The 13086-nt window shown below is 34.4% G+C and overlaps 2 protein-coding genes across 4 annotated transcripts; one reads left to right on the top strand and one right to left on the bottom strand.

Moving 5' to 3' along the window:
• Positions 1-4670: 4670 nt before the first annotated feature.
• Positions 4671-7242, top strand: LOC114282612 (F-box/FBD/LRR-repeat protein At1g13570). Of its 3 annotated transcripts, none has more exons than XM_028225317.2 (4): positions 4671-4886; positions 5603-6437; positions 6546-6704; positions 6795-7242. In XM_028225317.2, exons 2-4 carry the CDS (start codon positions 5625-5627, stop codon positions 7086-7088), a joined length of 1266 nt encoding a protein of 421 aa, XP_028081118.2. In that variant the 5' UTR covers positions 4671-4886; positions 5603-5624; the 3' UTR covers positions 7089-7242. The 3 variants fall into 3 exon arrangements, with proteins under 3 accessions (XP_028081118.2, XP_028081120.2, XP_028081119.2); XM_028225319.2 differs by having other exon boundaries at positions 4691-4886; positions 6823-7242; XM_028225318.2 differs by lacking the exon at positions 6546-6704 and having other exon boundaries at positions 4691-4886.
• Positions 7243-7761: 519 nt separating this feature from the next.
• Positions 7762-12112, bottom strand: LOC114282611 (protein CLAVATA3 INSENSITIVE RECEPTOR KINASE 5). The gene is made up of 11 exons (XM_028225316.2): positions 11585-12112; positions 11335-11467; positions 11111-11182; positions 10873-11016; positions 10708-10779; positions 10522-10581; positions 10311-10408; positions 10001-10150; positions 9564-9905; positions 8537-8916; positions 7762-8454 (listed from the first exon to the last, which is right to left on the bottom strand). The coding sequence occupies exons 1-11, from the start codon at positions 11685-11687 to the stop codon at positions 8134-8136; spliced, it is 1875 nt and encodes a 624-aa protein (XP_028081117.2). The 5' UTR covers positions 11688-12112; the 3' UTR covers positions 7762-8133.
• Positions 12113-13086: the final 974 nt, after the last annotated feature.

Below are 13086 nucleotides of genomic sequence, written 5' to 3'. Positions count from 1 at the left end.
AAACTCCCAAGAGTTACAGAGTTGAAAAGTGAAAAATTTGATAAAAAAGGATTGTTTGAGTGCTTGCAAATTGATGGGTTGGTTTTCATAAGCACTTTTCTGGTTTGTTTTCTGTTGGGTCAATCTCACATCGACTAGGGAGGGACTCTCACTTCCACCTTATAAGCGCACTGCCCCTTCATTTGTCAATAGAGGCCTTTTCTCTCAAGGGGGAAACAAAATCGTGAGGCTCCAGCCAAAGTAGACAATATATTGACGGGGCGCGAGAGGACATATATTGATGGGGCGCGAGAGGACATGAGTTGCGAAATATATTGTCCGCTTTGGCTGGAGCCTCCACCTTATAAGTGCACTACCCCCTTCACCTGTCAATAGAGGCTTTTTCTCCCAAGGGGGGAACAAAATCGTGAGGCTCCAGCCAAAGTGGACAATATATTAACAGGATGCGAGAGGACATATATTGACGGGGCACGAGAGGACATGAGTTGCGAAATATATTGTCTGCTTTGGCTGGAGCCTCACGGTCTGTCAATATATTGTCCGCTTTGGCCGGAGTCTCACGGTTTTGTTCCTCCTCAGGGGAAAAGGCCTATTACTGGGATGAGTGCTAGAATGGCTCAGCCGCCGAGCAATATGCTGTCCATTTTGGGGTTGAGGGAGCTGGTCCCTTCCTCGCGATTTTAAAGGCTTGTTGACAGGTGAAGGGGGCCAGTGCGCTTATAAGGTGGACGTGGGAGTCCCTCCCTGGTCCATGTGGGATTGACCAAACATAACCCCCCAGTGGACTAGACCGCAACAGTGGGAGACTTTGCCGGACAGCTCTCATTCTAGGCTCAAATTTTGCGATGCCTGTCCTCTCGCTCCTCGTCAATATATTGTGTCCGCCTTGGCCAAAACCTCGCGATTTTGTTCCTTCTTTGGGGAAAAGGCCTATTGACAGGAGGAGGGGGCCAGTGCACTTATAATATGGAAGTGGGAGTCCCTCCCTGGTCGATGTGAGATTGACCCAACATTTTCTATCATTACTGATTCAATTCACCATTTAACTTTCTTTTGTTTGGGGGGGTTTTAAATAGTTTTGGGACATTTGGTTATGATTATTGATTATATGTCCTTCGTCTAAAAGTTTTTTTAATCGGAGCTCCAAAAAAAAAAAGTGTTTGTAATTGGTGATCATATCATATTTTTTTATTAATTATTTCCAGACTTACTCATAGTTTGTGAAATTATATGCCTTTTGAAATTTTATGCCCTTTGATTATTGTTTGTATTCTTGATTGCATTAGAAGAAAGATTTTTTTTTTTTTTTTTTTTTTTGGGGGGGGGGGTGTAAAATAGAAGAAAAAAACTTACTTGTTTCTCTTTTTTTCTTATTACAATTCAATGTTGAAACATGAAACCTAGAAATTTAATGCCAGGTAACTTTTTGAACCTATTGTTCAGTTAATGTTTTTCAATTCATATAGAACCTATATTTGCAAACAACAGCGCTTCCGACCCCCAGTGGGGGTCCGACCCCCAGTGAGCTGTCCAACTCTCATTCGCTGAAAACATAAATAAATAAAAGAAAAACTGTTTTTTTCGCCCAATCACAGGGCGCCACCTCACTGGGGGTCGACCCCCAATGGGTGTATGAGGCATTTCTGATTTGCAAAACTATTGGTATAATCTCTATGCTTCAGTTGTTGGTCAATTATGCAAGATTTGATTACAGTAACTAAACATTCATCTCACCATAAAAGCAAGATGGCTTTTTTCTGTTTAATCCTCTATCATTTTTAACTTGCTTGTTTTAACAATTAAGGGAGTTTTATTTTTTCTGTTAAATATCAAGTAAAAAGGAAATTTTTTTTGAGTTTGTTGTACATTGTACGCAAGTTTGTTCTACATAAATCATGTAAAAGATAACTCACAAAATATCTTTAACCTACTTGTGGAAATCTACCAAATTAAAATTTTGGGGATGTTATAATGGATCAACCGAGCGTTCTTTTAAAAAAAAAAAAAAATTAATGATGAATCAACTACTTCTAAGTTTTACTTACGAGAGGTTGGCTTAATCATAATGTACTTGATTCAAAATATGAGAACATAAGTTGTTTTCAATTTCTAAGTTTGTGTAGTCTAGATGCATATGCAGCCATCCGGTCCCCATGCCCTGAGCCTTCAATGATTACAAGTCTTCTAACCTCCTTGGCATTTCTCGTGGCACTCTTCTTGACAGATTTTAGCAGCTCCCTCATATGAACACTTATGTTGACAAAAATAAAAATTAGAATAAACATGAAAGAAAGGAGCACTTTGAGAGGGAAGACCTCCTATTGGTGCAATTTGAGGAGAACCAAACCTCCAAAAACTTAACAAGAAGTTAATTCATTTAATACAACGAATATTATAACTAACTAGAAACCCACAAATACCACTTCACTTGTAAGCTAACAAGCCCACTAACACTATATTCCTAATTGCTAGGTAAATGATAATAACTAACAAAATAAATATTCTGAATGTATCATTCCTACCCTTTCAAATTCAATCTTGCTCTCAAGGTTGAAATACAAATGTTATTCAAAACTCACCTGGATGGATATGATAATAATGAATGTATAGAGGACCATCTATATAAACATGAAATTGTTGTCATATTGCTCTTCAAAGATCTTCAGCAATAAAATTTTTCATTGCATCATTTTGATCTAAGAAAAAAAACATGATGAGAATACAGATGAGCATCTTCTCTAATGACTACTCATCCTTTAAAATATATGAGATCAGTACACTGAGTATCAAACTTTCTATCTTCAAAATCTGCTTTCTTGATCTTCACTTTGATGTAGAGCTTCCATAAATTGTTTGTTGCTCTCTACCATTTTCAAAATGATCGAATATCAATAACTATATATATGTTTGAACTACTTTTGTTTTACAAAAATGGAGGATAATTATAATTTCAATATAATACAAATGTAATTAAAATATTTAATTACCAATATCCGATTATTTTAATTTTTCACATAATATTCTACTCAACAAGTCTCAAATTGAGATAACTAATTGGAGAGAATCCAAACCCGACTGCATTTTAGAAAAAAATAAATAAATTATGAAAAGTGAAAGTGGTAGAAAATAAAGTGAAAGAAAAGAAAAAGAAAATATCTTTTCTAGTATAAATTTGGGTAGGATGAAAATTTTGTAAGAAAATAGGAATTCTAATTATAAGTAACTACTTTTATAACAAATTTAACTTTTTCTTTTTTTTTTTTTTTTTTTTTTTTTTTTTTTTTTTTTTTTTGCAAGAAACTGGAAGCTTAGTAACCATACTATTATAAGTTGTACAAGAAAATTAATTTTCTTATAACTCCACTTTTCATGCTAAACAAACTTAGAAAAATATTATTTTTTTCCATTTCTTTCACTTTCTATCATTTTCATCCTAACCAAACTGAGCCTTAAAACAATGGATGTTAGTGTAATTTTAAAAAATATAAGGGTGTTATCTGTATTTTCAATATACCACATGGGTGATTTGTATAATTTACCATATTTAGTATCTCTATCTATCAATATGCTTCCAACCGGCGTTTTTCCCTGAGTATTCCATTCTCACAACTTTATTCCCACTCTAGGGTTATTCCCACAATAGAGTAAAACGGTTTTACCAATGCCAATTTCTAGAAACAGCTTTACCAATACCCTTCTTTGGGAATAAAAAAATAACTAAATTTCCCTACAAAAAATCAGCTTTTCAAAAGTCGTTTTGACTTAACGTGTAATTAAATTCTAAGTTAATTTTTAGTAATTTTTTTTTTCAATTTATATTTTTAACATAAATATTGTTTGCCAAAAATATTTTGAATACATAAAACGCTTTTATAAAAGCCGTTTTATAATACAACTTTTCGAAAATCGTTTTATGGGGAACATTTTGTATTTCATTTTTCTTTTCTTGTTGGGTTTAAGTGAGACCCAGGTGATTTGTGTTGACACACTCCAACATAATTGACATTTTCACTCAGCAGAACTCACAAGGAAAACTGACGAAGAGCAAGCAAACGAAGAACGGGCAACACGACACCACCGGCAAAATGAGGAAGACCTTCAGCAAACATCCACATTCGGGTTTGTATTGCATAAATGAGGGTTTTTATTTTAGATTTGGGATTTTGAATTTCAAAATTAGGGATTAATTGCTGAAACTAAGGTTTTGAAAAGTTGCAAGGATGTTTTCAAATCTTCGTCTTCTTCGTTTTTGCTACAGCTCTCGTGGTGGCCTTCGTCTTCTTTGCCTTCCCGCAGGGCTCTTCGTGTCTCTCTCTTCGTCATTGTTTGTTGAACTGCAGCGTGTGTGTGTATTTCAGACTGTTGGAGCAGATTACTTTTAACCCAAAACAAAACACACACACAAAAATTTATTTCATGAAAATGGTTTTCGTAAAGTCGTATTATAAAATAGTTTTTCTAAAACCGTTTTATGTATCAAAAATATTTTTCACATACAATATTTATGTTGAAAATGCAAATTAAAAAAAAATTACTCAAGCAATTTTATCAAAACCGTTTTTAATTAACTTAAAATTAATTGCACGTCAGGTAAAAATCACTCTTGAAAAGTCAATTTTGTATAAAGAAATTTTATTTTATTCAAAAAAAAAAAACGATATTGATAAACAGGGTAAAGCCGTTTTACAGTACAATGGGAATAAAGAAAAAAAAATCCACCCCAGGTGGAATAAAGTTGTAAGAATGGCATACTCAGGAAATATGCTATTACAGCCCCCCCCTTCCTCTCTCTCCGAAGAGGTGGCAATCTACAGCAGAAGAAGAAGAAGAAGAAGAAGAAGAAGATCAATGAAAGGAGTGGCTTTTCTTCATCTTTTCAATCTCTGGTATTTCTTACTTCTTAGTTTTCTCGCTCCTTTTACCTCTTGTTTTATTCTTTTTCAACATCAATGTTTGGATTTTTTTTTTTTTAATCCTTCTTGTCTGTGCATTTCGTTGCCTGTATGATCTGATGATTCTGGATATCGGTTTGATATCTCTAGTATTAAACATATTATGAATCATTGGAATTTGGGGTTAAATTTTGTTGATCACTGCCAGTGAAATTGCAACGGAAAATTTAGGACAACCCACCGTTTGTTTGTTGACAAAAATCGATGCAAAGAAAAGAAAATTAGCTTTTGAATCAACTGTTATGCGTTATCCGTGTCATCTAAAGAATTAAAATTTCAGTAGTTTTTAATCGAAATTTTTGTGTTTGGTTCAGTAGAATTGAGGTATTTTTTTGTCTGAAGTTCCCGATGAGTTTTTTTTTTCCTTCTATTACCTAAATTTTCTCTGCAACCAAACAGAGTGAGGAAAAATTTTTCATGGGTTTGGTTCAAATTTAATTAATGGGAAATGCGAAAGACTCTGTTGATGTGTTTTTTTCCTGCCCGTAGGCAATTCAGCTAATGTGGATATTTTTTTTCTTCTCCTATTTCCTAAATTTTCTCTGCAACTAAACGGAGTGCGAGGGGAAAATTTTCATGGGTTTGGTTCATATTTAATTGTTGTGAAATCCGAAAGACTGTTGATGTATTGTTTTCTTCTCTGCCTGTAGGTAATTCAACAGAAAACTGCACATGGATAATGTTTTAGGGCAAGATTTGATTAGTGATCTGCCTCAAAGTATTATAGAAACCATCCTAACAAAGCTTCCAATAAGGGATGCAGTAAGAACATGCAGTTTATCAAGTAAATGGAGGTATAAATGGGCTAACCTTACTCAACTTGTATTTGATGATAATTGTGCAACGCTTTGTAATGACAAAGGAGCTGTTGAGGACAGCCTTGCAAAGTTCATTACTCGGTTTCTTTTTCTTCATGATGGACCAATTCACAAGTTCAGTTTGTCTAGTGCATACTTGCAAAGCTCACCCGATATAGATCAATGGCTGCTTTTTCTATCAAGGAATGGTATTAAAGAATTGGTTCTTGAATTAGGAGAAGGCGAGTGGTTTAGGGCTCCTTCTTGTCTTTTCTTCTGTCGAAAATTGACTCGTTTGGAGCTAATTCGCTGTGAATTGGACCCTCCTCCGACTTTTAAAGGATTCTTATGTTTGAAATACCTCAATCTTCAACAAGTTTTAATTGCCCCCGATGTTGTTGAAAGTCTCATATCAAGTTGCCCTTTTCTTGAAAGTCTGACGTTGTCGTACTTTGATAGTTTAGCTCTTACTATCTGTGCTCCGAATCTCAAATACTTGTGTCTGGAAGGCGAATTTAAAGACATATGTCTCAAATATACCCCACTTTTGCTTGCTATATCTGTTGCTATGTATATGACTGATGACATTGCCGAGCATTTTGAACAAAGTTCAAGTTGCAACTTTGATAAGTTTCTTGGCAGTGTACCATGCCTTGAGAGACTTGTTGGACATATTTACTTCACCAAGGTAAGACTTTACTAAATTTGTTTTTTATTTATTTAGGTTCTATGGAAAACACAGTCTAGTGCGTACTCGTGGCCAAAGTGCTTTCTTATGTTATTGTTTTTGTCAAAGTATTTGAGTATAGGTAACGACCTAGGAAAGCTTCCAGTTGCATATAACCATTTAAAAGTTGTTGAATTGTATCAAGTGAGTTTTGAGGACATGAAAGAGATACTGGTGGTTCTTCGTTTGATTGTGAATTCCCCTTGTTTACAAGAACTTCAAATCTCGGTGAATAATCTTAAACTCATTAAATATTTTATATTTCAGATTACAATGGCCATTCACTTGTTCATTTCCTTGTATTGATTGATAAATTAGGGTTCTTCAAATATGTCAACTGCAACAGAAGCTCCTGATTTGGATTTTTGGGAGAAAGAATGCCCGTCTGATTGCACATTCAGTCTGCTTGAAACTGTGAAGATGACAGATATGTCTGCTGTGCCACATGAGATGGAATTCATCAAATTTTTACTTAGAAACTCACCAATGCTTGAGACAATGAGCATTACGCCTAGTGTATATGTTACAGATGGAAGATTGAATATGTTGATTGAGTTGGTGAGGTTTCGAAGGGCTTCTGCACAAGCTGAAATCATCTTCATCCAAGATTGATATGTAAAAACTGTTTTTCTTATATGAAGTCTCTTTGTTTTGTGTTTGTTTTCCTTCTTTTGACAGATCATTGGGCTTCCATTTGTATTTATCTTGGCCAGGTTGTTGCAAATGATGAATTAATATTAACAATAATATTTACAATCCATGCAAAGTCCCACAAAAAATCATTTAGTTTATTTTGTCTTTTATTTATTTATTTTGGTTCCTTTGTTAACAATGAAACTCTTCCTTTGCTGCAATTTCCCATTTGTAGCTTAGAATACAGTACAACATTGGGAAGATTTGCAATGAATCATGTGATTGGAAACCATTTTCACCCATCTATGATACTCTAAATGAAAATCCACAATTAAGCAGTTTTATATTTTGGTGTATATTAAATATAAATTTTAATCATATCTTAGGTTGAGCACATCCTGCAAATTTTAATATTATGACATTTTCATGAGAGCCTTGTGTGGAATTAACAATTGCAATACTACAAATTTGTGTTGACTATATTTTCTGTAAATTACAAGAGACTTAGGGGAAGGATAGAAGTGAAAGCTTGAGTTATCCAGCAACTGTCAGACTGTCATTTAGGCTGTGTTTGGAATTTGAGTTTGTGGAGGAGGAAACAAAGAAAGGAAAAATGAAAGAAGATCCAAACACAGTACTAGACTGGAGACAGTTTTCTGATAAGATTTGCTTCTAATACCAAAAACTCTTGAACTCAAAACAAATCTCTGTGAAGTTCTGTTGTACCCTATAGAAAACAACTCTTAAAACTCATTGCTTGTTTTCTTACAACATTATTCTTACAAGTTTGAAACAACCAGAAAATTCCTTCACTCATCAATACAAAAAAGAAAAAAAAGGACTCGTAAACACACGGCCTAAATGTCAGTAATTGAAATCAGATTCTATACAGTCAGAAGTTGCCACCACTTTCCAGAGCTTTGAGAATATCATGATACTATACAACAAACTCATTTCCACACATATAGTCTTGCTGTTGCATTCTGTGACAGATTTATTTTCATGTTTCTCTTCTAGAATTTGATCACCGGGGTCCTGATAGCTCCATTGCCTGGACGAGCAACGATGAGTCATCTGTGAGATCAGAGTACCGCTCTGAAGAAGAGAACTCATTTGCTCTGCACCTGGTTGTGTCGGCTCTCTGTGAAGCTTCCCATTTCTCTGCAAGTCCATCTCCTTCGAGCATTCTAACTACTTCAGACATCTTGGGTCTATGACTCGGAAGATATTGGGTACACAGGAGAGCCACTTGAACCATTTCTTCAAGCTCAATCCGATCATAGTTGTTTTTCAGGTCCTTGTCGACCAACGTATCAAGTTTCTTTTCCTGATGAATTTTCTTAACCTGCAATGATATACCCATCAGTCAAATGTACGAGGCAAATGTATGGAGTTCAAAATTATCAAAAACACTTGTTTTTGCTCACCCAATCAAGCATAACTCCTTTCTGGTTTGTTGTTTTCCCAAATTCGAGAGCTCTTTGACCAGTGATCAATTCAAGTAGAAGGATTCCAAACCCAAAAACATCGGTTTTCTCTGATGACTGGCCTGTTGAGAGATACTCTGGGGCTATATGCCCCACGGTTCCTCTGACAGCAGTCGTGACATGTGAATCTTGGTGATCCAAAAGCTTTGCCAATCCAAAATCTCCCACCACAGCTTCATAGTAATCGTCAAGTAATATATTTGCAGCCTTCACATCTCTGTGAATAATCTTGGGATCGCACTGCTCGTGCAGGTATAGTAGACCCCTAGCAGCACCCAATGCAATTCTTTTCCTAGTACCCCAATCCAAAGCTGGTTTAGCTGCAATGCAAGACAGATAAGTATGAATCTAACGTTCCAGTATTAAAAACTGTCTGTTTGCTCAAGCAAAGATAGAGGGAAAATCAAGAATGGTTGAAACAATAAAAGGCAACGGAGTATATGCCTAGGGCTGTTAAACGAACCAAGCTACTCTAGCTCAATTTGCATTCAGATCATTAAAAGCTTGAACACATTTTAAATCTCGTTAAGTTTTTAAACCAAGCTTGAACAATCTATCACTTGGCTCGATAAACGTATATGCACTATAAAAATGAAGCTACTCAAACTCAAATTGTATTCAACTTATTAAAAACTCATTTCAGATTGACTGGTTATGTAAACAAGTTAAACGTGAACACATTTTGAAACTCATTAAGTTTTTAAGCCAAATTTGAGCAACCTAGTACTAAGATTGACTCGGCTCGTCTGCATGTTTCCCCAAAGCATGTGTCATTGGTCAAGCCCACGTACAACAAATGAACAATGCAGACCGCCTTAAAGTACATTTCTTATCAAGTAACGGGTAGAATCCTTTGCAAAAGTATAATGTTGTCATTGTGAAGCAATTTGAAACATTTAGATGGTTAATTGTTTTTTAGCAACCTATGTATGATTTGAATAGCAATGATGAATGTTTTTTTTTTCACCTTTGAGACGCGAAGCAACGCTCCCATTGGACATGTAGGGGTACACCAGAAGCCTTTCACTTGATGTCATACAAAACCCATAAAGCCTAAGGAGATTGCGGTGCACTGCTAGGCTGATCATCTCAACTTCAGTCTGAAATTGAATCTCCCCTCCAACGGCATTTCCATCTTTGAGCCTTTTCACAGCTACAACGGTTCCATCTTGGAGATACCCTTTGTACACATTTCCAAAACCACCCTTCCCAATTATGCTCTTGCTGCTGAAATTTTTTGTTGCACTCTGAAGTTCTCTGAATTGGAACCTCTTCAAGTTTCCAAGGCATACTTGTTCATGAAGTTGTTCTGAAAATTTTCAAAAACAGTTTGTTTTTATTAATGTAGCAGACTTTTATAACCTAGGATTTTTCTCAAATCTGATCAAATCCTTTTTTACTAACCGTTTACATCAAAGAATATTTGCTGGTTGTGTTTTTGCCTCCACCAGAGAAGAAATCCGAACCCAAAAGCAAGTAGGCAGATGCAGCCAAGGCTTGATCCAAATGCTAAGGCAAATTTGTGACCTTTAGGCCTCCCCAAAGGTTGAGAGCCTTGTGGAGCAAAGAGACTAACAGATCAGACTAAGGTAAATGCAAAAAAAAAAAAAATTTAAAAAAAATATTAAAAATTAAAGCCGTGTAATATTGAAGGTGTTAACTATTCGAAAGAAACTATTGACAGGGGGGCAGTTTTGAATTTATAATTTCTTACTTTGTGCATTATTCAAGGGGTAAGAAAGTGGCATTGCTGTTGTTCCATTGCAGTCTTTCTCTGTCCCGGTTGCGCATATCTTTGGGTTTCCCATAAGGCTATGCACATGAAAGAAAATAGTTTTCAGAAAAAAAAAAGACGATCTTCGTGTTTCATTTTCCTGATTTGTAGGTTAAAAAAAATGTAGAAGGGTAAGAATCAAAGAACTTACTTAAATGTTTTAGCAAGAAACCTTGGTACAGGACCATTCAAATTATTGTACGACAAGTCCCTGAAACATATTATACAAAGCCCACTTAGACCTTTCTCGAATCCAAACCTCTTCGTTTCTTTCTTTCTCTCTTTTTATGGGTTTCAAATACAAATTTCAATGGAGAAAAGATTTAAGGAGACTTACAGAAATGCAAGTTGGGTCATATTAGCCAACGAGAAAGGAATTGATCCAGAAAGACTGTTATTGTTTAGCCTCCTGATCAGAATTCAATAAGATTTTCAGAAAAAGAAATCCACTAAAACATAATTTTATCCATGTATGTAAATATTTTGTTTTTTTTATGCTTACAGGTATTGAAGGCTTTTCAGATGTGTTAAAGAAGAGGGAATTTCACCGGTGAAGAAATTGTTAGAAAGATCAAGTGTCTGTAGTTTCGGAAGCCTCCCAAGCTCAGTGGGAATTGGCCCTGATATGTTGTTATTCTGCAACAACCTGTAAAATACCTTATGATCAAATCATTTCTATTGAAATTTGAAAACATTGAACTCATTTTGTTTTTTTTTTTTCTTCTTTGTTTTGTACTCACACAATCTGGAGATTTGTCAAGTTCCCGATGCTAGGCGAAAGACTACCCGATAAGTTCTGGCTTGGAGTTCCTCTGCACAAAAAAAAAAAATTTAAAAATAAAAATCTTTCATTAATTGAATCCATTTTCATGGTTAATTCTCAATTTTCTTGTATTTGTGGAGTAGGACATTGTCAAGATTATTAAGAGAGTGAAAAGGGTTGATAATATGTTTTGGAACTTACAAGCCAATGACTAGCTTATCGGCTGAACAAGTTACCATTGTCCAACTACATGGATCAACAGCATTAACATCCCAATTCTCTAAAACACCATGTGGATCATCTAATGAATCTCTTATACCCATCAAAGCTTGCACTGCAAATTCATCATAAAAATAAAAATAAAAATTACAATTCAAATACTTAAAAACTTCATTTCACCACTTAAAAGATGACACTCCAAAAAATTAAAAAAATTAAAAATCTCACTTACCTTCAAAGTTGACACCTTTGGGGGAAAGCAAAGCATTTGCAGAAGCCCAGAAGCCAAAGAGAGCTACAAACCACAAAACAGGATACCCTCTTCTTGTTTCCATTGAATTTTACAGATTCAAAAACCAGTTTCAACTTCTTCAACAAAACCAACTTTCAAAAGGGTTTTTTAATTAGAAGTATGTAATGTATATGTGAAATTCACACTCTTCACATGGCAATAGTACTATATCTCTCTCCTCCTAAAGCTTGTGTGAGGCCCAACAAAAAGATCTAGTAGTAGGGTTTTTGGTAGCAAAGTGAGAGAGAACTAACATGGTTGCCACTTGTTCTGCAAAGTGAAGTGAAGGAATATAAATATGAAAAGCTAAGCTAAGCTAAACTAACCCAATGTCAGATAAATTCTAAAGATGATAGAAAATTCCTTTAATCATTCATTGGTTATTTTTTTTTCAAGAAAAATAAAAGTGGTGTTCTTTAGAATTTTCTATGCTATTATTCTCTTGAATTTAAAAATGGAAAGTAACTCAAGTGATATCTGTGAAACACTGTAACATTTAATTATTAACTGATTCGATTAAAAATCTTGGCAAAATCTGTAGTTCACTGCATATTCCCTCGGTTATGACGCAATATGCTCCAAGTTACAATTCAATTATACTCTATTTCAACTCCAACTTAATCACATTCTGTCTTAACTTACATAAATCACGTCATAATTCAAAATTACAATTTGATATATATTATAACAAATTAAGGTTTTTTAAACAAAAATTTACGAATTAAATTTCTTTTTAAGGATAAAATATTTTAATTATCAAAAGTCTCATGGTTATGTTTGTAATAATGAAACTGGACATTTCGTAATAACTTACTATTTTTTTAGGATTAAAATTTTCGTCTCAAAAACTTTTTTGGCATGAAATAGTGCATTTTTTAGTGACATTTTCAACAAAAAAAAAAATTCAGTTTTTTTGCTTTTCTTGACTGGCTTTTAGTGACGACATAAACTTGTTTCTTAATATTTTTTACAGCAAATTATCTCACATTTGAGGACGAAAAATTTAATCTCTAAAATCTTTATAGATTGTAATGATAATTGTTCTCCTAACTTTTTTTTAACCACCCACTGATATTGCAACCATTAGGGGCTAAAAACTCACTCAAATACAAAAAAATATCAAAAAAAAATAATTCATAGTTTTAGATTCATTCTAAATATGAGTATTATCATAAACAATGTTAAATCTGGATCATACATTTTTTTTAAAATATTTTTTTTATTTAAATTCTTAATTTCTAATATTACTCAGTTGTGCACGCAACCCAAAAATGTGTTGTTGTGTCCTCTGGGAATCCAACATTCCCTAAGCTTTTAAACAGTCCCAAATTCCAGATTTTATTAGAAGCTATAAATAAATAAACACCCATGTCAGGGTCTTTGCTATGCTGACTCATGAAGAACTCTTGACAAACAAAAATGATAATTTCATGCATCAAAAT

This window comes from Camellia sinensis, chromosome 10 (genome assembly GCF_055761805.1).
Source record: "Camellia sinensis isolate YWXY chromosome 10, ASM5576180v1, whole genome shotgun sequence".
NCBI lineage: Eukaryota > Viridiplantae > Streptophyta > Magnoliopsida > Ericales > Theaceae > Camellia > Camellia sinensis.
Note: the sequence above shows the minus strand (reverse complement) of the source record. Positions and strands in the feature narration are given on the sequence as shown.

Bases quoted from the DNA above. Each gene is read 5' to 3' on its own strand.
- LOC114282612 (XM_028225317.2), top strand. From the start codon at position 5,625: ATGGATAATGTTTTAGGGCAAGATTTGATTAGTGATCTGCCTCAAAGT. The intron at 6,438-6,545 runs GTAAGACTTTAC...TTTTTGTCAAAG, and splicing joins GACATATTTACTTCACCAAG to TATTTGAGTATAGGTAACGA. The intron at 6,705-6,794 runs GTGAATAATCTT...TTGATAAATTAG, and splicing joins TACAAGAACTTCAAATCTCG to GGTTCTTCAAATATGTCAAC.
- LOC114282611 (XM_028225316.2), bottom strand. From the start codon at position 11,687: ATGGAAACAAGAAGAGGGTATCCTGTTTTGTGGTTTGTAGCTCTCTTT. The intron at 10,780-10,872 runs GTAAGCATAAAA...AATTCTGATCAG, and splicing joins CTGAAAAGCCTTCAATACCT to GAGGCTAAACAATAACAGTC. The intron at 9,906-10,000 runs GTTAGTAAAAAA...GAAAATTTTCAG, and splicing joins AATATTCTTTGATGTAAACG to AACAACTTCATGAACAAGTA.